The 25,558-nt window shown below is 39.1% G+C and overlaps 2 protein-coding genes and 1 long non-coding RNA gene across 6 annotated transcripts; 2 read left to right on the top strand and 1 right to left on the bottom strand.

The window, feature by feature from the left end:
* Positions 1–1,427: 1,427 nt before the first annotated feature.
* Positions 1,428–22,391, top strand: LOC121995545. Of its 3 annotated transcripts, none has more exons than XM_042549266.1 (7): positions 1,428–1,822; positions 1,911–2,092; positions 2,187–2,242; positions 2,336–2,414; positions 2,516–2,654; positions 4,228–4,393; positions 21,497–21,609. In XM_042549266.1, exons 2-7 carry the CDS (start codon positions 1,920–1,922, stop codon positions 21,520–21,522), a joined length of 639 nt encoding a protein of 212 aa, XP_042405200.1. In that variant the 5' UTR covers positions 1,428–1,822; positions 1,911–1,919; the 3' UTR covers positions 21,523–21,609. The 3 variants fall into 3 exon arrangements, with proteins under 3 accessions (XP_042405200.1, XP_042405201.1, XP_042405199.1); XM_042549265.1 differs by lacking the exon at positions 4,228–4,393 and adding an exon at positions 21,989–22,391 and having other exon boundaries at positions 1,432–1,822; positions 21,497–21,610; XM_042549267.1 differs by lacking the exon at positions 21,497–21,609 and having other exon boundaries at positions 4,228–4,483.
* LOC121995548 lies at positions 4,608–5,286 on the top strand. 2 transcript variants are annotated; one of them, XR_006115862.1, is made up of 3 exons: positions 4,608–4,750; positions 4,911–4,945; positions 5,047–5,286. It is a non-coding gene; the product is annotated as an uncharacterized LOC121995548 (long non-coding RNA). The 2 variants fall into 2 exon arrangements; XR_006115863.1 differs by having other exon boundaries at positions 4,613–4,750; positions 4,890–4,945.
* Positions 22,392–22,479: 88 nt separating the features above from the next.
* Positions 22,480–23,136, bottom strand: LOC121995546 (auxin-responsive protein SAUR32-like). Its single transcript, XM_042549268.1, has one exon. The coding sequence runs from the start codon at positions 23,054–23,056 to the stop codon at positions 22,754–22,756; it is 303 nt and encodes a 100-aa protein (XP_042405202.1). The 5' UTR covers positions 23,057–23,136; the 3' UTR covers positions 22,480–22,753.
* Positions 23,137–25,558: the final 2,422 nt, after the last annotated feature.

The raw sequence follows: 25,558 nt of genomic DNA, 5'->3' as shown, positions 1-25,558 counted from the left end.
AATCAAGGGAGTTCTAAAAATTTATTGGTGGTGTTAGCTAATAAATATTACTGTCCTAGATCTTATAACTAATTGTAACAAATTTTATTAAACATTTACAAATTTAAAAATTTAAAAATACATTTCTCTATTTAAACGGTCAAATTCAGATATAAGGACATAGATACATTAAAAATGTTTACATGAGTATATTATTTTTTTTATTTGAAGTAATTCAGAGTTCTATAAATCCATTAGTCAGTTTTATCCGAAATTAATTGATGGATCTAAAGAACTGTAATGCTCAGTTTATCTTAAGGAGTGAATGATAGATGGATAAAATAAACCTAGTCATGAGAAGAGAATGGAAAGAAAAAAGGAATATAAATACATACAATATAATTTTTTAATTGAAAAATGGTACATGCGTTATTTTTTAGCTATATGACATAATTTTATGAGTTAAAATGACACATACGTCATTTTTTTTTACATATGGTATAATTTTGCGAATGAAAATTTTTGTATATGATATAATTTTGTGAATGAAAAAAGACATATATGTCATTTTTTTTCTCATCGGTTGCTTTCTACTTGATTTTTAGACTTTTTAGATGATCAATTTTGACTCTAAAACTATTGTTGATAGATTACGTATTTTTTTCTTTTAAAATTTTAATGAAGTAATTATAAAAAATTTTCCTTTAACTTCCGCTCTCCCAAATAAATAAGGAATAAAAAAAAAACTAATATATTTCAACAAACATCCCTTCTCTCTCTATATATATATATAACAAAGTTAAAAAAATTTAATTCTATTTAAAATTATCTAAACCATTAATTATTATATATATTTTTTAACAAAATTGTTAATTTTAGAAATATATGAGTTTTTTAATGGTTTATTGAGTATAAGTTTTGCTCACTCAAGATTCAATCTTTTGTCCTTGTCTAAATTAAAAAATCAAAATTAGTCATCACATCACATGAGAAGATAAGTTTTCGATTTTGTTCAGGATTCAATATTTACTTAATTATATAAATCAATCGCGTAATAATGAACTCGATTACGTGGGACAAATTCAAGCTTCTTCCGTAACATGATAAGCTAGTCAACTTGACGTTTTAATCTTGTTTAATGTTTCACTACTTTGAAAGAATTAGAATAAAGTCATGCCTTTTTTGTATCTGTATTTTGGCTTTGGCGTTCGCCACTAACTTGCAGATGTCATGTCGCTGTCCAAACTCATTAAAGACGCTTCAAATGCATGGGATTTTATCTTCTCTAGAATTTATAATCACAGATCGACCATTTCATCGTAAGAAAAATCTTTATTTTTCAGATAAATTTTTATTTAAAAGCAGCCACAATCTGAAAATGTCACTGTCGTTGAATGAATTTATCCTGGAAAAACGAGGCAAATTTGGGCGTTGAATTGTAATTTTGCGAATAGTTAGGCGCAGTGAAGAAATTTGAAGATTATCGCGGAAAGCGTGTCCAGCACGAGGCTCTCACGGCGACGGGAGGAGCAGTTACCGCGAAACTCACAGCAGCCCAGGAATCATCTCTAGAATATTCCGAAAGCACAATCCCAGAATCAAAATCGCATCTTGCGGCATCTGCTCCGGCGACCACTATTTTGATGGATTGGCAAGCGCCAAATTAGCAGCAAATCATCCCCTTGCTTTGATTTTTCTTTTCTTTGTTTTGTTTGGGGAGAGAGAGGGGTGGGGGGAAGATATCACCTTTTTGGTGTGTTCTTTCCCCTTTTCTTTTAAGGGTTGGAGCAGCAATCGGAATCTCATCTTTCGACGACCTGAAACAAGATCATCTTCTTGTTCGGTACTTTTTCCCACTTGAACTCTTCTTATGCCGTTTTCCTGTTTCTTTATAATTTCTTAATGCGAAAGCGGTTGCGAGATGGCTGTAGACGCCGTTAATGGGGGCAGAGAGCCTCTCGAGTTCGACCGGAGTAGTAGAAGGGATTCATGGGGCAAGGATGATGGAAAGATCAGCTTTCGGAGTTGATGAAGCGCTCGTCCGTGAGGATACTAACTATTCAAGTTGCAAAGGCTCGGGTATCACTGGCACTAATCAAGTATTGCAAATTCGGTGAGTGAAAGCAGGCGCTCCGATCGTACCCTATCTCCTATCGTCGATTGATGTGGTCCTTTGGGGCCTAAAAAAATCAACCTTTGTGTTTCAGGAGAATATGGGAGCAGAGGCCACCTTGTTTGAGGCCAATTCGTTGTACACTTCACGGTATGGGTAAAATTAACCTTTGGGAATAAAACCAGTATCCTTGTGTGAAAAACTTATCAGAATGCACAATTTGTGTGTTGCTTTCCTGATTAGGTGATCAGAACATTTCGGAAACTGTTGTGAATGTATTGACTTCTCTGCCTTTTGTTTTTCTTGGATTGCAAGTGCCCAGGTCAGTTCTACAGGAGAATACATCAATAGAAATTTACACTACCTGTTAGTTTTACTTCCTTTTTTTTTGCAATACTTGAAAAATATTAATTCACTTTGCAGGAAGAACATAAATAATAAGCTGTATGCTACTTCATTGATTGGGGTAGGCATTGCTTCGAGCTTGTATCATTCTTCAAGAGGGCAATTCAGAAAATATCTAAGATGGGCTGACTATACAATGATAGCTACTAGTACTATTGTAAGTACAGCACAACTTAAAAAAAGAAACATGTATATATATATATATATATAGGGTCACATGAAGCATGCTCAACTTGTTTAACATTCTATATTGCAAATTGTTGGTGGATGATCACCTTTAATAACATCACTTGCTTGCACTTTCAAAGTATTGTTTATGCTGAACCAATTTTTTAGCTTCTCATCCTCCTGTTTCCCTACTTGATTCTTCTGTGTTATATTTTAGCTTAGCTATTTTTTTTTCTATAATGCCATGACTCCTAACAATTAGGACTCTTTCAGGACAGTTCGACTATTGCAACAAGCTGTTTAGTTTTTTCTACTGAATGCATTTTGAATGATAACTCTTGTGTTACTTGAAAATTTCACATTTGACTCTGACCTGGATTTAATGTTAGGAGTTGATTTGCCTCTACTTATTTTCTTTTAACTGTATTGTATAGAGTGCTCCAATAACAGAGTGACTATTTCATGAATTGGTCAAACAATTTCCTTGTGATCGCCAACTCAATATTAGTGTTCATTGCATATCCATGGATATGCCCCTTGGAAATTTGTAATGGTAAAGCAGCTAAGGATAGCTTGGTGAATTCTAGTTTTGAGTTTCCTCGGTGGAATGGGAAAAAGATCAGCAATTGATCGGCTGCATTGGGAAGGGAAACATGAGGAAAGAAAGAGAAAGAAAATGAGGGGGGAAATCACTAAGAAACAAAAGGAAAAAAAACCCACGACCTGGCTGTCATGGTTCGTCATTGTGGCTTAGTTGCGATATCACAATTATGTAAGTACCCCGTGCTAGTTTTGATGTGATCAACCAAGTAAAGTTAGGTCTTGTTGGTATTTAACCCTTGTGTTTAAGTGTGCAGGAACTTAGGAGTACAGGAAGTCGAGCGAAAGATGTAGCTAGTGAGAAGGACGGCACGAGAGAGAGCCGACAGGCTCGGTGTGTCCGAGGGACGAGGTGTTGCGGAAGAGTACGCTGGCGGACGAGAACGAGGCGCGCGACGTTCTCTGAGGGACGAGACGTCGGAGTGGAAGAGTGCTCAAAGGTCGGAAGTTGGGTTCGGGTGAGCCCTATTCCGGATGTCCGAGATCACCCATGCGAGCGGAGCTGAAGTGGAAAACCCGAACTAATGCGAGCGGAAGATCCGGACCAAAATTTCAACTAGAAGTTGACTTTCTGGTTAGAATTTTATCCGAAAAGCGATGTGACGTGTTGCATTGCGATAGGGATAAAGTTTTATCCCCCTAGAGGCGCCTGGAACCCTTCCAGGCACCCCGACCAGGGCTATAAATACAGCCCTGGTCCCAATGGTTCATAACAACACTTGTAATTGATTTCTTTTTAGTCTTGTTCTGTAATTAAGTGCTTCAACTGCTGTACGAGACTTCTCCGTCTAAAGGAGACATTAGTGAGTTTTTCATCTTCCTTGGATTAAACACCTCCCCGGTTGTAACCAAGTAAACCTTTAGTGTCTCTTTCTTTCTTTATTTAGTCTCTTATTTCTTTTATGCATGTGTTGATTCTTATAAATCTATAAAGTTCAAGGAAGGTTCGTTTTCCTTTGTAGGGCTATTCACCCCTTCTAGTCGGACGCCAAGAGTCCTTCAAGTGGTATCAGAGCGGGATCATTTCAGGAGGACTAAATGTCGAACGAAGCACACGAGATGGCCGGACCAAGCATCTACCCACTGAAGTTCGAGGTGGAATTCGCGAGCTGGGAGAAAAAGATGGAGGTATTCTTTAAGACAGATTTCGATTTACTTTTAATAATGAAATTCTGTTTTATAGCACCTAAGGGTAAAGAAGAATACCAATGGACGAAGGAGTAAGCCGACTTTATGGCAAACGACAAAACGGAGTTTCACCTGCTTAGCGTTTTACCATCTCAAGAAGTCAACCGGATCGGAGCCTATGAGTTAGCTAAGGAGCTCTGGGAGAAATTCCTGGAACTACACGAAGGGACCTTGGAGGCAAAACTCGCGAGACAGGATCTGCTCAGCAACATCAAGTTAGAAGAAGGAGAAATCATTACACACTTTCACTCAAGAATAAAGGAACTCATCACCGGACTCACGAATCTCGGAGAAAAGGTAAGCAATCGAGATTCGCTAAAGTACGCACTTAACGCATTTCCTAGGACTACTGAATGAACATCATTAGTAGATGCTTATTATATATCTAAGGATCTGAAATCAAGTACTTTAGAAGAAATATTTTTAACTTTTGAAGTCCATGAAACGAGATATGCAGATCCGAAGGAGCCAAGACACAACATTGCCTTAAAGGTAAAGATGGACGAACGAGATTCTAAATCTTCTTTCGATGACGATGAAATGACATTTATGGTAAGTAGATTTAAAAAATTATTTAAATTTAACAAATGCAGCGTACAAAAAGAAAAAGAAAAGTAAGATGCTACCACTGCAATGAAGAAAGACATGTGAAAAATAACTGCCCAAAATTGAAGAGCAAGGACAAGGAAAAGAACAAGAAGGCAGCCTAGAACAAATATAGAACTCTAAAGGCGACGTGGGACGAAACGTCGTCCGAATCAGAGATCGAAGCAATCGCCGGACTTGCCCTAGTGGCAAGTCACCAAGAAGATGACGGCGAAGCAAGCTTGTCCAAAATGAGCATCGATGAAGGGGAAACGACATCGGAAGAAAGTAGCAATTTAGGGGGAGCTTCAGATTACAGGATTGACAAGGTAATTCAGATACAGTCTCTTCCTCCTAACAAGTTATTTCAGTTTGTAAAAATATTATCAAAAAATTGCTGTAAGTTAGAAAAAGAAAATAAGGAATTAAAATCAATTCTAGCTGGTTCTTATCGATTAGAAGATTTCAACAAAGTAAATATTGAAAATGAAAAATTAAAAAAGGAAATAGAAAATTTGAAAAATTATGCATGCTCATATATTCAACATGTTAGAAAATACAATAGATTAAATTGATACTTTAAATACAACAAGGGTCAAATTAGGAAAGTATCACAAAAATATATTCTTAAAAATTTTTTGATTAATCTTGTAGGAAGGAATCTATTTTGGGTTCCAAAATCATGTCTAGATTGATTTTTTTTCTAGGGCTTTCAGAGAAAATTAAACAAGTGATTGTTGTTCCAATATCCAAGACGGCCTAGTGCCTCGTTACAGCATGAAGTCAATTATTAAAATGAGTATTTAATTGACTAACAATTGAGCATTTAATTGTTATAAAAATGCTTTTAATTGTTTGTCAAAAATTTTGTTATAAATTAATTAGAAGTTAATTTTTCCGAAAAGATAACTTTATTACTTATCTGTAAGAAAAATTTTAAAATTTTTTGAATGTTAAAATTTTTAATTATTAACAATTTTTTTTTAATGTGGAAAAGACTGTATTTTTGCTTAAGAATAATTTTAACTTTATATGAAATTTTTTTATGCCTTATATATGTTAAATTTTTTATGTAAATCTAGATTTTTCGAAGCTTAAACTTTAATATTTTTCTAGAATTTTTCCTTAGATTTTTTTTTAAATAGCATTTTTAAAGTACCCATTTTTAATGTGATCAAAAGGGGAAGTAGTGAAGATTAAGTCTAGGGGAAGGGTAGTACAATTTTTTGTTTTTAATTTTTGTACTTGCAAATTTTATAACTGTTATTTTTGTGGTTTACCATAAATTTGGATTTGCTCACATTAAAAAGGGGGAGATTGTAAGTACCTCGTGTTAGTTTTGATGTGATCAACCAAGTAAAGTTAGGTCCCTCTGTGTCTAAGTGCAGGAACTTAGGATCACAGAAAATCAAGTGAAAGATGCAGCTAGCGAGAAGGACAGCACGGGAGAGAGCCGACGGGCTCGATGCGTCTGAGGGATAAGGTGCTGCGGAAGAGTACGCTGGCGGACGAGAAGGAGACGCGCGACGTTCTCCGAGGGATGAGAAGTCGGAGCGGAAGACTGCTCGAAGACCGGAAGTTAGGTTTGGATGAGCTCTATTTCAGATGGCCGAGATCATCCAAGCGAGCGGAGTCAGAGCGAAAGACCTGGACCAATGCGAGCGGAATCGGAATGGAAGACTCAGACCAAAAAGTCAACTGGAAGTTGATTTTCGGTCTAGGTGCTCGGACTCTGGGCATCTAGAACCGAATGTTATCCGAAACGCGATGTGGCGCGTTGCGTTGCGACGGGGATAAAGTTTTATCCCCCTAGAGGCGCCTAGAACCCTTCCAAGCGCCCCGACCAGGCTATAAATACAGCCTTGGTCCCAAACAACACTTGTAATTGATTTCTTTTTAGTCTTATTCTGTAATTGAGTGTTTCAACTGTTGTAAGAGGCTTCTCCGTCTAAAGGAGACATTAGTGAGCTTTTCATCTTCCTTGGATTAACAACCTCTCCGGTTGTAACCAAGTAAACCTTTAGTGTCTCTTCCTCTCTTTATTTAGTTTCTTATTTCTTTTATGCAATTGTTGATTCTTATAAAGGTATAAAGTTTGAGAAAAGTTCATTTTCCTTTGCAGGGGTATTCACCCCCCTCTAGCCGACGCCAAGGGTCCTACAAATTAGGCTTTCGTGGCTTGCTCATGTAAGGCTACAACCTAGTCGTTGCAAGCTCGTCGGGCTCTCCATGAGGTTGGGCTCTCCATGAGTGCGGAGGTCTCACGTCCACATTGAGGCTAGGCCTGACCATAGGCTCTTCGCAAGGCAGTGACGACCTCGTGAAGGCTAGGCGTGGAGGGTGTGAGTCGAGGTCTTGCCTAGCATAGTTGTGTAGGATTGTGGATGACTAAGAAGAGTTGGAATTGTCAGAGTTGCAAAAGGAAGGAAAGTTGGTTCACTGATTTGAGGTAAATGAAAAATAAAAAAAAAATTGATCCACTGATGGATTTGGAATCTATCCTTAATTTTACACCAAGCAAACAGGGAAAGTGTATTGACTTCTATGCAATCCATTATTTCTTTTATCCATCCTTAGGAGTAAAGGGGGAATAAGAATCGGAGATACTTCTTCCAAAGATCTCATTTTGTTGATGTTATATGTTGAGATTGCTAAAATGAGAGAACTCTTGCAAAGGCCTTTGAGTTATGAAAGTATTTGAATGCCTTTGAGTTTTGATCGTAAGATTATTTTTTTAAAGAAAATATAATTTTAGACTTGTTTTGTCATCTACTTTCCTTTTGATAATATATTGCCTTCAAATGCTAAATTTATTTTTTTATGGGACAATATATCTTATCATGTTGCTTTATTAATTTTATTAGAGGTATTAGATTAATAGAGATATTGGTCTAATGGGTATTGTCCCATATGAGTAATTCTAAATTTATAGTTTATCATGAGGTATACATAAAGAAATACAGAAAAGAATAAGGAATAATTATTTTGGACGATATTATTAATGCAACCAAAGAGGCTTGTTTATGCATATCGTCCAAATGATAAATATGGTATACAATTATAAGAATAGTAAAAATTGTAATCATAGCAATGAATACGATAAATCTTAATTAATTTGGAAATATTATCTTATGCCATCAATTGATGTTAATCATGATTATTATACCAAATATGGTAAATGTTTGAGATCAATTCGAAATTCTTATCCTTTATTGTTACTCTTATTGTCACTACCCCCAACAAATTCAACAAGAGTGCTTGAACATTGAGTTTGATTGCCAACTTGTTAACTATTGTTTGGATAATGACGGTGAATATGTCAACAATTTGATCAGAGATAAAAGAAACTGAGAGTTGTTGAGTTGCTACACATTCTCAGTCAAAATGAAAATCAATCTTCACATGTTTGGTACTAATATGAAAAATTGAATTTGCAACAAGATATGTCGTTATAATATTGTCACACGAGATTTTGGGTGTAATAGTAGAAAGATGTAATTCCAATAGAAGAGATTGTAGCTAAATAAGTTATAGCTTTGTATTCAGCTTTAGTGCTTGAGCGAAGGACTGTAAGTTGCTTCTTTGAAAGCCAAGAAACAAAATTTTGTCCAAGAAAAATGACATACCCACTTGTAGAACGTCTATCTTTAGGAGATCCGACCTAATCTGCATCACTATAGACATTCAACTCTCATTGGGACCAAGTAGAATAGTGCCTTTAAGAAAGCAAAGAATTCTCTTTAACACCTTCACAATGGTGTTAAGTAGGAGCATACATTAATTGACAAGCACGATTGACGTCGAAAGCAATGTTGAGTCGTGTGATGGTGATATATTATAAGGTACCAATAATGTTTTTGTAGATCTAGGGTCAACCATTGTAGGAGAGGATGAAGATGTCATGAAACCACCTTCAATGATCAGTGTGGAGATGGGACATGCACCATTCATTTTTGCTCGTTGAAGAAGCACAGAAATATATTTGTTCTGAGAGAGGAGATAACCTTAAAAATGTGAAAAAAAACTCTATGCTATGGAAAAAAGCGAGTATTGTTGAGATTTTGAATAGGAAACTCTTGATTAAGAAGATGAAGTAAAGTAGCGATGCGTTACTGATCACTGCGGGTTATTAAAATATCATCCACATAAATTAGTAAAAAGATTGTAAGTTTTTCATTGCATTTGTAAAATAGGGAAGAAATCAATTTTTGAGCTAAAGAATCCTTGGGTGTGAAGCGAGTTAAAATGAAGATGAAATCATGTACGAGGAGCTTGTCGAAAACCATATATAGATTTCTTAAGTTAACAAACATGTGTTGGAAGTTGGAGATAGATGTATTATAGTGGTTGCTCCATAAACTCAATTTCTTCAAGTTGACCATAAACATCTAGTTGGAGCTAACAATTATAGATAATAACAATTTGATAGTCATAATTTTGATGATCGAACTAAAAGTATCATTGAAGTCAATACCTGATTATTAACTTTTAGCAACAAAGCAAGCTTTGTAACGTTCAATAGAATCATCAGCATGGGATGCAGGGACGGAGCTAGGAATTTCATATCGAGGGGGCAAAATATATGTGTTTATGTTGAGGGGAGGCGACCATATCATTGCCTCCCATTCGCCTCTCTTTCACCCTCTATTCCTATACCTCATATACTTCTTATGCTTCTCCCTTATGTGCTAGTCACTATTCCAAAGGCTAGTAGCCGCCCGTAATTTACCTCCTCCGTGTTGGCCCTGGGACGGATTGGCGGGGGCGTTGGAGGCGAGCGTATTCACCTTTTGCCACCACCATATACTTCTTATACTTAAAATTTGAAGGGGATGGACGCATGCCCTTGGGGAAAAAACCCCTTCCACCCCCTAGCCAACTTAGCGGACAGCTATAAGCTGACCCCGTGATTTACCTCCCTTCACATAACCTGAGGACGGACTGTGAGAAGCGCCTGGGGTGATCACCTTTGCTACAATAGAGTCATCAGCACGATACTTGATTCGGTAAACTCATTTAAATCCCATAATATTCATAAAGGGAGTACGAGGAACTAAGTTCCATGTTTTATTGTAGGAAAGATCATCAAACTTTATAGCCATCGCAAACACCAATTTGGGTCTTTGACTGCCTATAAAATTTGAAAAAACAATTAGAACCTGTGGAATAAGATATCGAGTGGAAATTGGCAGACATCGTGTATAAATCTCTCTTAGAGGAAACATTCGACGAGGAGTATTATCATCAGGACTACTTGGAGATGAGTGATCAAGCAGACGAAGTTACATCATTTGAAGAACCAAGATCGAATAGTGCGTCATCATTAGCTGTCTGTAAAAATTAGCAAGGATGGAGCTAGAGCTGTCAGATGGGTCAATCCGTGGCGGTGCGGGCCGACATGTCAACTTGACGGGTTGAAAAATTTCCAACCCAACCCAATCCAAGACGGGTTGTGGGTTTGGCGGGCCAACCCGCGGGCCCATCAATTTAAAAAAAAAAATAAAAAAATATTTCATATTTTCAACGTTTTACTTTTCATCAATCAAATGTATCTATAAACATGTATTTTAAATATAAATGGACACAAACAAGTACTTATGTGGGATGAAAAGTACTATTTAAAATTATAACAAAGAAAGATAATAAATTGGCATAAAACTTAGTTTACATGTGTTTATCAACCCACGGGCCAACCTAAGCCCGTCGCGGGCCGACCCACGCGGGTTGTGGGTCTAGGCGGATCGGCACACGACGGGCTTGGGTTGATAAAATTCCAACCCAATCCGCTTAAATTGTTTGGCGGGCAGGCCAACCTAACGGGCCCAACCTAAATTGACGGTTGTAGATGGAGCATGACTTAAAATTTTATCCTTCTTGTACCTTCATTATGCTCTATTGGAGCAACTGAGATTCTGGTATATTATTCGGTGGTATTAAAATGTGCTTTGATTTTTAGAAGGAGTATCTGAAATCAGAATAGAATCATAAATGGAAAGATAGACATCAAAAGTAACATGTCGAGAAATATATATCCGCCAGATATATGCAGACAACAGTACCCTAATGCAAGTTACAAATATTATTGAGAGCGACAGTTTAACTTGTGTTTAGAGTAAGGGCATAATCAAAGATAACATGCGCAGCTAAAGATACGTAAGAATGAGTAATCTAGAGGTCGATTATAGAGATTTTTTACGAGACTTTTGTTTTGAAGTGACATAGATATATTAGGTAATGGTACCTGTTCAAAGCAAAACCTAAAATCTCGTGTTAACGGAACCCCACGAGTTAGGCCTTTATATAGAAAAGAAAATATACACCAAAAGACTCAAATACCCTTTTACTTATTCTAACACTCTCCCTCAAGCTTGAGAATATAGATTATATACACCAAGCTTGTTACATATGTAGTCAATCCGGGGACCTCTAAGTGATTTAGTGAATATATCTGCTAGCTGATCATTTGAGTTGACAAAGCTAGTAGATATTTCTCCAGATATGACTTTCTCTCTGACAAAGTGACAGTCAACTTCAATATGCTTTGTTCTCTCATGGAAGACTGGATTTGAGGCAATATGCATAGCGGCTTGGTTGTCGCATATGAGTGACATTTGTGTAACCTCTCCAAACCTTAGTTCCTGAAGCAACTGCTTTAACCATATAAGTTCTGGACTAGCAATAGCCATAGCTCGATATTCTGCCTCTGCACTGGATCTTGTCACAACATTCTGTTTTTTACTTTTCCAAGAAATAAGGTTACCTCCGACAAATATACAAAATCCAGAAGTGGACCTTTTATCAGAGGGAGATCCTGCCCAATCTACATCAGAATACCCTACGACTTGAGTATGTCCTTTGTCTTCATATAAAAGACCCTTTCCTGGTGCACCCCTGATATATCGAACAATGCGAGTTACTGCATCCCAATGTTCTTTGTATGGAGAGCTAAGAAACTGACTTACTACACTCACTGCAAATGAGATATCCGGACGAGTGACAGTAAGGTAGCTTAGTTTCCCTACCAATCGCCTATACCGTTCAGGATCTGAAAGGGGCTCTCCCTGATTTGGTAGGAGCTTGACATTAGGATCCATGGGATTGTCGACTGTCTTTGAGTTTAACATTCCTTTTTCTTCTAGAATATCCATTGCATACTTCCTTTGGGATATAATGATCCCATCTTTAGACTGTGCCACTTCTATCCCTAGAAAGTATTTGAGTTTGCCAAGATCTTTTATTTGGAAATGTTTGAAAAGATGTTGTTTTACTTGTGAAATTCCAAGATGATCATTACCTGTGATGATAATATCATCAACATAAACCACTAAACCACTACATAGATGCAACCAGTAGATGAGTGGCGATAAAAAACAGAATGATCAGTCTCGCTTCGAGTCATGCCAAACTGTTGAATTATGGTACTAAATTTACTGAACCATGCTCTGGGTGACTGCTTAAGACCATATAAAGATTTCCGCAAGCGACATACAAGACCAGAAGACTCCCCCTGAGCAACAAAACACGGAGGTTGCTCCATGTAGACTTCCTCGAGCAGGTCACCATGTAAGAATGCATTTTTGATGTCCAACTGATGAAGGGGCCAATGGCGAATTGCAGCAATAGACAGAAAAAGACGCACAGAAGACATCTTGGCAACAGGAGAAAAAGTGTCGCCATAATCCAATCCAAATACCTGAGTATAGCCTTTAGCGACAAGACGAGCCTTAAGCCAATCAACCGTGCCGTCTACACCAACTTTCACCGTAAACACCCATCGACAACCAACCACTGACTTTCCAGGAGGTAGAGGAACGAGGTCCCAAGTCCCACTGCTTTGTAGGGCACTCATTTCATCAAGCATAGCCTGTTTCCATCCTGGATGGGCAAAGGCATCACCTACCGTCTTTGGAACAGAAACAGACGACAAGGAAGACAGACAATAATAATAGGATGGGGAAAGACGATGATAGCTTAAAGAAACATAGTGAGGAGAAGGATTACGAGTAGAACGCATACCCTTTCGAAGTGCAATAGGAATATCAGAGTCAGGAGATGGGACCGGAGGAAACGGCGAAGGACTTGGCTCCAAAGATGTGCCCACAGCAGTGTTAGTGTTGGTCGGTGGCAAAGCAAAAAGAGGACGACGCTGATAAACCTGTAAAGGAGGAGACGAGGCTGGAGATGATAGAGGCGCCTCCGGAGGATAAAAGATAATCACTGGTGCAGGTGGAGAGGGAGAAACCTCGGCCTATGAAGCGGAAGGACCAAAAAAAGAAACCGACTCAGAATGTGACATCAGCAGAGATGAAGTACCGACGAAGAGTAGGGGAATAACACTTGTACCCTTTCTGAGACCGTGGGTACCCAAGGAAGACACACTTATGAGACCGGGAAGAGAGTTTGTCAATGCCGGGATCAAGAGCATGAGCAAAACATATAGAACCAAAGACCCGAGGTGGCAGAGGATGAAGGGACTGATGTGGATAAAGTACCTGATGAGGTATTTTACCCTGGAGAGTGGATGAAGGCATGCGATTGATGAGATAACACGTAGTAAGTACGACATCACCCCAAAATTGATGAGGGACATGAGAATGGAGAAGAAGAGTCCGAGTGGTCTCAAGGAGATGACGATTCTTGCGCTCTGCAACCCCATTCTGTTGAGGGGTATGAGGGCAAGACGTGCGATGCAACACACCATGAGATGTCAAGAAGGTACGAAACTGAGTAGACAAATATTCGTGTGCATTATCACTTTGTAAAGTTCGAAGAGAAGTACCAAATTGAGTTTTTATTTCAAAGAAAAAGGATTCAAAAATAGAAAACAATTCTGAGCGATCTTTCATTAGATATAACCATGTACAACGGGAAAAATCGTCTATAAAAGTAACAAAATACCTTGACCCCATTGTAGAAGAAACACGACTCGGACCCCAAACATCAGAATGAACCAAAGCAAAAGGAGACATAGCCCGACTCTCAATACGAGGAGAAAAAGAACTACGAACATGCTTGCCTAATTGACACGATGCACAAGATAAAGACTCTAAGTGAGAAAGACTAGGATGTAACTGTTTCAACTTATTAAGACCTGGATGTCCCAACTGAGCATGAATAAGAAGTGGAGATGCCGCCGCCGAACCAACAAAAGAGGGTTGTTGAAGCCGATATAGGCCATGAGATTCACATCCGAAGCCAATCATCCTCCCCGTACTCCGGTCCTATAAGGAAACAGACGTGTTAGTAAAAGAAATGACACAATCAAGAGATCGAGTAAGTTGACTTATCGACAATAAATTAAAGGGAGCTCCGGGAACATAAAGAACATTATGAATTGAAAGAGATGAAGAAGGATGAACAATACCAATACCCTGGGATTGAGTTTGGGAACCATTGGCCATGGTGACCATTGGTAAACTACCAGAAGTAGGAAAAAAGGGATTTATTACCAGTGATATGATCGGTGGCCCTAGAATCAAGAACCCAAGGACCCGAAGAACGAGATATGCCAGCAAAGGAAGTACCAGCGTCTGCAATGGTAGCAGTGGAACCCGAAGCCTGTCGATCCTCAAACCATTTCAGAAAGTCAGTATAGGAAGGTGTTGAAGTCGAATCAGGAATTAACTATGGAGTCGAAGCCGAAGGAGCAACAGAACTCTGAACAATCTGAGCAGCACGAGGAGGACGACCATGCAAACTCCAGCATTTATCAATCGTGTGTCCCGGTCGGTGGCAATGATCACACCAAGGTCGTCCTTTGCCACCCTTGCGAGGTGGAGGTCCTTTGTGTCGAGAGACCAAAGCTGACGAGTTGACAGGAACAGAGGAAGACATCGTCAAGACTTTGGCCGGGACACGGAGAAGAGTCGCCCAGGTATTTTCCATGGTAGCTTCTGTGGGGCTGCCCAGGATCTGGTCACGGACATGAGAATAATCCGTGGGCAGACCATATAAAGCCAAAGACATAAAAAATTTCTTCCGATTTTCAAGTTCTTCAACAGGATCGGCCGCAGGTGGGAGCAGTTCATTGAAATCACAAAAGAGGTTAGAAACTGAACCCAATAAGTTGACATTGAATCCTTAATCTGATTGGCGTTGAGGATGGTCATGAGATCTTCACAGACTTGATAGAGTCGCCGAGAGGTGTTTGTAAAGAGTTGTTGAGCTTGTGTCCAAACAACTTTGCAGGTTTTGTGAGAACGGAAGACATTCCTAAGAGATGGATGGATGGTGGCTCAGATAATACAACATAACTGAGCGTCGACCTTCTTCCACAGAGGACGATCGACGTCTTGAACGTCTTCTTCAGTTTGAGTGAGATGTGTCTCATAACCCTGTCCAACAAGCCAAAGCTCAATGTGAGATGCCCAAGAGATATAATTTTTACCATCTAACTGCTCGGAAGAGAGAGGTGCAGTGATATGGTTGGTAAAGATTGAGGTATCTGGTTTTGGGACACTAGATGTAGCCATGAATAGAACTGTGAACCTGGCTGTTGAAATATACGAAGTGAGGAGGAACAGGAACTGATATTAGTAGTTAATTTGGAGCGGATATGCGGATATAAAGAGTGCTGTTAGGTTTGCTGACGCAGAGGAAATCAGCTGGAGTTGGATTCCAGCCGGTGTGCCGGCACTTGGGAAGCAGGAGGCTGCAGGCACTTGAGAAGCAGGAGGCTGCAGGACGCCAGGCCGAGGAACCACACACAGAATGTCACCTAATAGCTGAGTCGTGAGCACAATAATGAGCGCGCAGAGGAAACTCAAGATCACGATCGCAAAGAGGCGGAAGGAGATCAAGATCGCAGCGACGGCGGCAGTGACGTGGAGGAAGAACACGTCGTTGGCTAAGGGATCCTCAGCGACTCGGCCACCAGAGGTATTCAGAACAGTCGTACCTGAGAAGAGGGCGTGGTCAGCAGTGCAGGCGCACCTGAAGGCCGGGTCGATGTTCTCCTCGTCCTCCTCAACGCGGCTAACTCCACCGACGAGGGCAGGCTTGGGAAGAGAGGCTCGAAGCTCTGAGAAAGCGTGCGCCGACACCGATCGAGGCAGCGAAGAAAGCTGCCGGCCAGTGGTGAGGAAGAAGAAGAAAGCCGGCGGTGGGAGTTGTCGCGAGCCCTAGCCGCACGATCGAGGAAGAGGTCGATGCCAGTTGGCGCTGGTGAGAACTCGCGCGGAAGGAGGCGACGCGAGGAAGGAAGCGGCGCTCGCTGCTGGAGAGAACTCGCGCGGCGCTCGCTGCTGGAGAGAGGCCCGTCGCGCGGCAGAAAAAAAAGGAGAATTCGGCGCGGGGAAGAGAAAAAGAAATTAGGGTTTTGGCTCTGATACCATGTTCAAAGCAAAACCTAAAATCTCGTGTTAACGGAACCCCACGAGTTAGGCCTTTATATAGAAAAGAAAATATACACCAAAAGACTCAAATACCCTTTTACTTATTCTAACAGTACCGATGATGCAAATTACTATAACCAAGAAACACACATTGTTGAGAGCGAGGGTTTGATTTGTGTTTTGAGTAAGAGCATAACCAAGGATAACATGTGCAGCTAAAGATACGTAAGAATGAGTAATTTAGAGGTCGATTATAGAGTTTTTCGACATGACAGTAAAGTGGGTAAACGATTGATAAGGTAGACTGTGATTTGGATGATGCCATTCCAAAATTTAAGTGGGATTGAAGCATGATTAAAAATAGCTAAGGCAGTTTCAATTATATAATGATGCTTCCTTTATGTGGATCCATTTTATTCAAAGGATCCATTTTATGTGGATCCATTGAGAAAGGCTAGTAGCCGCCCGTAACTTACCTCCTCCGTGTTGGCCCTGGGACGGATTGGCGGGGGCGTTGGAGGCGAGCGTATTCACCTTTTGCCACCACCATATACTTCTTATACTTAAAATTTGAAGGGGATGGACGCATGCCCTTGGGGAAAAAACCCCTTCCACCCCCTAGCCAACTTAGCGGACAGCTATAAGCTGACCCCGTGATTTACCTCCCTTCACATAACCTGAGGACGGACTGTGAGAAGCGCCTGGGGTGATCACCTTTGCTACAATAGAGTCATCAGCACGATACTTGATTCGGTAAACTCATTTAAATCCCATAATATTCATAAAGGGAGTACGAGGAACTAAGTTCCATGTTTTATTGTAGGAAAGATCATCAAACTTTATAGCCATCGCAAACACCAATTTGGGTCTTTGACTGCCTATAAAATTTGAAAAAACAATTAGAACCTGTGGAATAAGATATCGAGTGGAAATTGGCAGACATCGTGTATAAATCTCTCTTAGAGGAAACATTCGACGAGGAGTATTATCATCAGGACTACTTGGAGATGAGTGATCAAGCAGACGAAGTTACATCATTTGAAGAACCAAGATCGAATAGTGCGTCATCATTAGCTGTCTGTAAAAATTAGCAAGGATGGAGCTAGAGCTGTCAGATGGGTCAATCCGTGGCGGTGCGGGCCGACATGTCAACTTGACGGGTTGAAAAATTTCCAACCCAACCCAATCCAAGACGGGTTGTGGGTTTGGCGGGCCAACCCGCGGGCCCATCAATTTAAAAAAAAAAATAAAAAAATATTTCATATTTTCAACGTTTTACTTTTCATCAATCAAATGTATCTATAAACATGTATTTTAAATATAAATGGACACAAACAAGTACTTATGTGGGATGAAAAGTACTATTTAAAATTATAACAAAGAAAGATAATAAATTGACATAAAACTTAGTTTACATGTGTTTATCAACCCACGGGCCAACCTAAGCCCGTCGCGGGCCGACCCACGCGGGTTGTGGGTCTAGGCGGATCGGCCCACGACGGGCTTGGGTTGATAAAATTCCAACCCAATCCGCTTAAATTGTTTGGCGGGCAGGCCAACCTAACGGGCCCAACCTAAATTGACGGTTGTAGATGGAGCATGACTTAAAATTTTATCCTTCTTGTACCTTCATTATGCTCTATTGGAGCAACCGAGATTCTGGTATATTATTCGGTGGTATTAAAATGTGCTTTGATTTTTAGAAGGAGTATCTGAAATCAGAATATAATCATAAATGGAAAGATAGACATCAAAAGTAACATGTCGAGAAATATATATCTGCCAGATATATGCAGACAACAGTACCCTAATGCAAGTTACAAATATTATTGAGAGCGACAGTTTAACTTGTGTTTAGAGTAAGGGCATAATCAAAGATAACATGCGCAGCTAAAGATACGTAAGAATGAGTAATCTAGAGGTCGATTATAGAGATTTTTTACGAGACTTTTGTTTTGAAGTGACATAGATATATCAGGTAATGGTACCGATGATGCAAATTACTATAACCAAGAAACACACATTGTTGAGAGCGAGGGTTTAATTTGTGTTTTGAGTAAGAGCATAACCAAGGATAACATGTGCAACTAAAGATACGTAAGAATGAGTAATTTAGAGGTCGATTATAGAGTTTTTCGACATGACAGTAAAGTGGGTAAACGATTGATAAGGTAGACTGTGATTTGGATGATGCCATTCCAAAATTTAAGTGGGATTGTAGTATGATTAAAAATAGCTAAGGCAGTTTCAATTATATAATGATGTTTCCTTTATGTGGATCCATTTTATTTAAAGGTATGGGAGTAAGAGACTCGATGAAGGATTCTAGAGGAGGTGAAATGGTGATGAAGTGCTTAATACTCTTCTCCCCAATCAAAATGAAAAGAGATTATTTAATGATCAAAGTAGTGCTCATCATGTGTCTAAAAGCGTCAAAAAATTTCTAAGAGATTAAATTTTCATTTCAGAGGAAAAATCCAAGTGAACTTGCTAAATAACATAATAAAGAAAAATTTGATTAGATAAAATAGGAGCATGACTCCATACATCAGAATGAATTATTTCTAAAGGAAACTTGAGGTACGAGTGGAAGACACAAATGGTAGTTCATTGGATTTTGCTTTCATGCAATATTCGCATAAATGAGTTGAGGAGGCTAAAGAAGTGCTAAAGCATAACGATTAATGATATCCTGAATCAGACGTAAAGATGGATGACCAAGACGTGTATGCCGATAGAATTTGTTAGTGTGTTCTTCAAAAGGCAGGGAGGTTGAAAATGATAAAGTTCGTCTTTAATTTCTTCACGGAGTAGAATAGTTCATATCGCTAGATCTTTCACAAGATAATGATAAGGATGAAATTAAAAAAACACATTATTATCAAGAGCAAATTTACGTACAAAAAATAAATTGTTAGCGATAGGAGGAACATGAAGAACGTTGCATATGTGAAAGGTTCAACCACAAGAATGAAAGGATGTATTTCCAAGGTGAGCAATTTGTAAACCTAAGTCATTACTTATTTGTACCATGTCGGGTTCATGATAGGGTGAAACTTCTATGGGAATATCATAATCTGACGTAACATTATGAGTCACTCCAGAATTTGAATGTTATTTTAGGTTTACACAAACTGAAGAAATTATATTAGGAGGGATGGAGAGTGAGATGTTCTAGATTGAAATGACTGAGTTGATGATTGCCAAGAGAAAGGTGGAGATCAATTTGATGATGTAAGTCCTCTTGGAAAATTTGAATCAAACTTTTTTTAACAATTTTGAGCAAAGTGATCATAGTTGAGACATATCTAACGACGTCCTTGACCTCAACTTTTGTTTCCTCCACTTTGATTTCAATGATCATGTTGTGGATGAGATTGATTTCTTTGATTATGTTGTGGATCTTTGCTAGTCACATGCGCCGATAAAGAGAGAGAATTTGATATCCTTTGAGATTGGATTTGTAGAAATCTTTTATCAGAGAAAGAATAACATACCATGAAGTGTTTTGAGTGACACCTAATCCATGTGAGTTGTGACACTAGGAATAAAACCCTCATAAATTAATTGAGATTGATTTGAGATTATTATCCTTTATTGCTACTCTTGCTTTGCTGTCATTAGTACATACCCGTGTAACTGATATATTATTAATGCACTATAATACTTTTTATCCTATTTCCGAAGTTTACATGATATCAAAACCCCATTTCTAGAATTAGGATTTTTCAAAGTGGTATTTCCCCCAAGGGGAGGTTGTTGGCCCCCCTTATAGTTCACCCCTTTCTCTCCTCTTCTCTCTCTCTCATTTATGTAATCTTCAACTCATGAACATGTTTGTGACTTCATCCCGCTGTTGTGTTCTCACTTTAATTGCGAAACATCTTTGTACTAATTGCCTCGTCTAGATCATTGCATGTCACAAGGAGAAGATGAGTACGTTGTGCGACAACTTTGCCTAATTGTTCCTCGCTTTGTGTATCCTCAGCATGGCCACACAATGTTGCCCTCTAGCATCTAGATTTAAAGGGGCATCAGAATTCAAAGGACCACTACAACCTTCCCTCATCGTGCACTCTAACACCGACCATGACATGACCCTTTTGTTTGATTCTCGATTCGCTCTATTATTTCATTATAAGTGGATACCAGAACCGCAACTGATGCTTGTAGATATCGTGTAGAGTAACTGCGAGCACCCCAAGAATCAACGCATGCAATGATTATCCTCCGTGCAGATGTGAACACTGCCACTACTAGCCTCTACTTGCGATTCTACAGCCTTGTGACAATCAATCGTCACACTCATGCAAGCACCATCACCACCAATCTCAGTTTGTGATTTGATAGCTTAGTGACAATCCCATCTCGTGTGGAGCCTCTACTTGCACGCTCCATCAACAATTTCTAAAGCTTTATTGATCAAAGGTCAAAAGGATCATTGGTTATGCTTCATTAGCCCCTTAAGTTCTGTTTCCCTTGCGCACATGTAATATGTTTCTCATTTCACTATATTATGCTTAGTTGGGCATAGATAGTATCTATGATCCAACTTGAGTGGTAGTGTTAAAGATATTAGATTAATAGTGATATTGGTCAAGTGGATTGAGTCCTATTCTACATTTAGGAGTACTGAGTTTCAGATTTTATCTCGAGTAAATAAATATACATACACCCATGTAACCAATATTAATGAGGAAATGTAATATAACTTAGTTTAGTTGTTTTCTTACTACAATGAATGTAAATGTTATGATACAGCATACTGCTTGTAGACTATCAGAAAACTTTAGCACTAAATACAAACGCATTGGCTTAATGAATTGGCCTCTCTGTTCATGGATCAGCTGATGTGCTAACAGTCAGGACTTTGTATGATTTCTGATGATCTCTCCCTCTGTCTACATAAAGTTCGATTCTTCTTTTGCTTGTGAGCCACTGAATGCAATTAGTAATAGAAAAGGCTTATATGTTCACTTTTGAAGCTTAAAGATTATTTGCCCAATTTGCACATGTTCTTTGTTAATTAATGTGTGTTGACACATCCTTTCAACACAAGAAATTTTTTTACAATATTCTCCCTTATCTTGGTGCCGTATAAAGTATAAATAATTATTTCTTGTAGTGTTTATCACGTGCACTCCAAAATGAGAATCCAAAACTGCTAATGGCCGTGTCAACATTGCTTTTGCCATTTCAACCCTTGATGGTTTCGGCTCTTCACACAGGATTAATGGAGGCAAGTAACTTCTACAACAATTCTATTAATATCTATAATATCTAGCAGATTTCCTTTACTCTTGAATTCAGTTATATCTTCTAGCCAGGATTACGGTTTCTTCCTCGTGTAAGTTTCCGTCGGTAGACTGGACCAGTTTTGAAACAAGTCCAAGTATTCTTTGCACTATACTGTTAAATTTCCCTCTCTTACTGAAAGCATTATAACACTTTACAATTGACATTCTCTTGTATGTATCTTTGATCCTAAGTTACAACTGAAAGTAATTTAGATTGGTTAACTGTGGATGGTGATTATGCTAATATTTCTCAGCTACACGATACCAATAGGCGCGGCTATAGTCAGCTCCACTGATCGAACCTCGTTGCTTTTTGTCAGGTGGCATTTGCCAAACAAGCATTATCAAGACCAGATCTAAAGATGGCACACAACCTCCATAAAATGTCTTCTCTATTAGGAGGGGCATTTTTTGTTGCCGATGATTGCTTCCCTGAAACTCCCTATCTTCATGCAGCTTGGCATCTAGCCGCAGCAGTCGGCGTTAGTACATGTAACAAGCTTCTCGAGTGATATATCTATCGCTTGTTCTTGCATTCTCAACCCATTTTTATTTTTCTCTTGAGGATCCAAACATTCATACAAGAGCTATTTTATCACTTCCAATTTGTCGACATGTATTTCTGCTGGCATACTTCCTAACCATTAATGCTGCTATTCTCTATTCTGTACCTTCTTTTTCACCTCCAAAGCTAAATCATCCAATGTGATCGTTAGCTGTGAACACTTGCTTTAAATATTCCATAGGCTTTACTCCGGATAAGCATCCGATACACCAAAAAGTGGAGATGCCTTGTTTTTTTAAATACATAAAAATAACAATAGAAACAGGACATTAATTCCTTATCAATTAATCAAACATAACATAAATGCCCATTAGCTTACAATGAAAGAGGTGAAACTCTAATGTTCACTACGGAGATTTGCTGATTGCAATTCTAAAATCATGTGTGGAAGAGATGAATATAATACATATAGTTCCTAATATTACCAAGAAATATCCAATACATTATTTTTTGATTAGTTATAAGTGTTGTGTTCCTCTTTAATTAGTTCATTCAATTGTCAACTTTCAGTAGTGATTAATCAGCAAGAGAGCAAGGGGAAGTTGTGGATGCGGAGCGTGTGGGATTGGTGGTGCAACTCCCTCTCGATGAACCACCGGAGTCTGAGGAAATCATCGACGGAGCATGGCAGCTTGAGTGGCCCGGAGGAACGGAAACCGTAGACCTCGCCGGCCGACTCGAGGAGCCTCGAGAAGAGAGGGTGGTAGAGGTAGGAGATGGGGATGGTGAAGCTCTGATAGCCATCACCTCCGTCAAGGTTTCCCACTTTCACCGTTAGCCATCCCTTCTTCACCTTCATCCTCTTCTCCGCGACCTCTTGCATCTCCACGGCCGACAGAGAGGGGAGAGCCAGAGGAGTTCGACTTGGTCGGCCTTGGTGTGAGGGGAGAGGGGAGCTGGCCACTTTATATAGAGTTGAGGAGAACTAGAAAGAAGCCCAATTGACACAGATGGTTTAGATAAATCTGGGTACGGAATGTCCAGTTGATTATCTCATCCCTTGCACTACTGTTATGGGATAAAAGTCGACATCAACTTGTTGGCATGCATGCTCCACGTTGCTAATTACGCCTTGTTTGATCGTATTGTAGTCTATGGATGCGTCAACGACTGAAAAAGTTCTATTTATAGGGCTAATGGAATAGAGTTGGGTTGGATATTGGCATTCAACTCGATCACAAAATCATATATATTCTGATGCGGTAGAAATCTACCCGCACCATGGAGCGATATTGCAGCCGTAAAATTCTATCTCGTACTATGGAGCGATGGCGTCGAAGCTTTCTGCTTGTGATGTAACCGACTCTACAAAAAATAACATTAGTCGTCGAAGAGCTCACCGGGAGTTACCCGAAGAGCCTAAGTCATGGAGCTTCAAAATAGTATAATAGAAATAAGTGATAAAAAATAGAGTAAAAGCAGGTCAGTCCTCTCTCCTTATACAGGGAGAAGTCTCAGCTCAGGAAGAGAACTCCAAGGGGATGTTTGTCACTAAATGGTGCATCCCTTTGTGACTGTCCATTGCTGTAAGTCTTAGTCTGCATAAAGACTCACATGTACTCGGGCTCGGGCTCGGTCCTCAGCTTCCGAGCAACCTGACAGCGAGTGCCTGTGAGCTCCTTGTTAAAAGAAGAATAGAAAGAAGATAAAATAAAAGAGTAATCTTTGTTGATACTTGCCCTTAAGACAATACAATATATAGGGTTTAAACAAGTACTCGGTCAATTAACCAATTAATAAATAACAGAATAATTCTAAAAATTATTCTGAGAATTATTCTAATAATTATAACAGAATTATTCCTAAAACTAATTTGATTTGATTTGATGATTTGATCCGGTCAATTCTGGTAATTCTCTTTTATTTCTTTTACCCCCCGACAAACTGAATGGGAGATCTTTGACGTTGAGTTTGCTTGCTAACTTGTTGAAACGTTGTCTGGATAATGGTTTAGTAAAGATATCAGCAATTTGATCCTCAGCAGAGATATAAGAGACGGATAATTGTTGAGTTGCCACACGTTCACGAACAAAATGAAAATCAATCTCCACATGTTTTGTACGAGCATGAAAGATTGGATTTGCTGTGAGATATGTTCCTCCAATATTGTCGCACCAAATTTTTGGTGCAATATTTGATGCAAGATGAAGTTTAGAGAGAAGTGATTGAAGCCAAATAATTTCAGACGTTGTATTTGCTATAGCTTTATATTCTGTCTCAGTACTTGAACGAGATATCGTAGGTTGCTTCTTCGAATTCCATGAGATAAGATTTCGTCCAAGAAATATTGCATATCTACTAGCAGAGCGTCTATCTTCAGGAGAACTTGCCCAATCCGCATCACTATAGGCATGTAAATCTCGAGACGATTGACGATATAAAAGAAGACCATGTACAATAGTACCTTTGAGATAGCGAAGTATTCTTTTTACATTATCCCAATTTTGTTCAGTTGGAGCATGCATGAATTGACAAGCACGATTTACTGCAAAAGTAATATCAGGGCGTGTGATAGTGACATATTGTAAGGCTCCAACAATGCTTCGATAAATCTGTGGATCGGACAGAGCAGGAGAGGATGAAGATGGAGAGTTGTTTATAGCAATTGGTGTAGAGACCGGACGTGCTCCATCCATTTTGGCTCTTTGAAGAAGTCCAGTAATGTATTTGCTCTGAGAGAGAAGATAGCCATCCTCATGTGGAATAAGCTCAATACCAAGAAAAAAACGAGCAATGCCCAAATCTCGGGTAGGAAATTCTTGATTGAGAAGACTTAATAAAGTTATGATTCCCTTGTGATCATTACCGGTTATCAGGATGTCATCCACATAAATAAGAAAAAATATCATAAATCCATCATTATATTTGTGAAATAGAGATGAGTCAGTCTTTGATCCAGAAAATCCTTGAGATTGTAACCAATTGGATAGTCGATGAAACCATGCACGAGGAGCTTGTCGAAGACCATATAAGGATTTCTTAAGTTGGCAAACATGAGATGAAAATTGTGGATGAATGAACCCAGGTGGTTGCTCCATAAATATAGTTTCCTCAAGATTACCATGGAGAAACACATTTGAGATGTCCAATTGGCATACAGGCCAATTGGAACTAACAGCTATCGATAATAATAGTCTGACAGATGTAATCTTGATGACTGGACTAAAAGTGTCATTGAAGTCAATACCTGGTTGCTGACTAAAACCTTTGGCTACAAGTCGAGCTTTGTATCGTTCAAGAGAGCCATCAGCTTGATACTTAAGACGGAATACCCATTTAGAGCCCACAACATTCATTGAGAAAGTGCGTGGAACTAGACTCCATG

Source organism: Zingiber officinale, chromosome 6A (genome assembly GCF_018446385.1).
Source record: "Zingiber officinale cultivar Zhangliang chromosome 6A, Zo_v1.1, whole genome shotgun sequence".
Classification (NCBI taxonomy): Eukaryota; Viridiplantae; Streptophyta; class Magnoliopsida; order Zingiberales; family Zingiberaceae; genus Zingiber; species Zingiber officinale.
Note: the sequence above shows the minus strand (reverse complement) of the source record. Positions and strands in the feature narration are given on the sequence as shown.

What these genes read in the sequence shown, in the direction of transcription:
- LOC121995545 (XM_042549265.1), top strand. Translation starts at nt 1,920, where the DNA reads ATGGGGGCAGAGAGCCTCTCGAGTTCGACCGGAGTAGTAGAAGGGATT. An exon ending in CTTGGATTGCAAGTGCCCAG is followed by an intron (nt 2,415 to 2,515) that starts GTCAGTTCTACA and finishes TTCACTTTGCAG; the next exon opens with GAAGAACATAAATAATAAGC. An exon ending in TGATAGCTACTAGTACTATT is followed by an intron (nt 2,655 to 21,496) that starts GTAAGTACAGCA and finishes TATTTCTTGTAG; the next exon opens with TGTTTATCACGTGCACTCCA.
- LOC121995546 (XM_042549268.1), bottom strand. Translation starts at nt 23,056, where the DNA reads ATGCAAGAGGTCGCGGAGAAGAGGATGAAGGTGAAGAAGGGATGGCTA.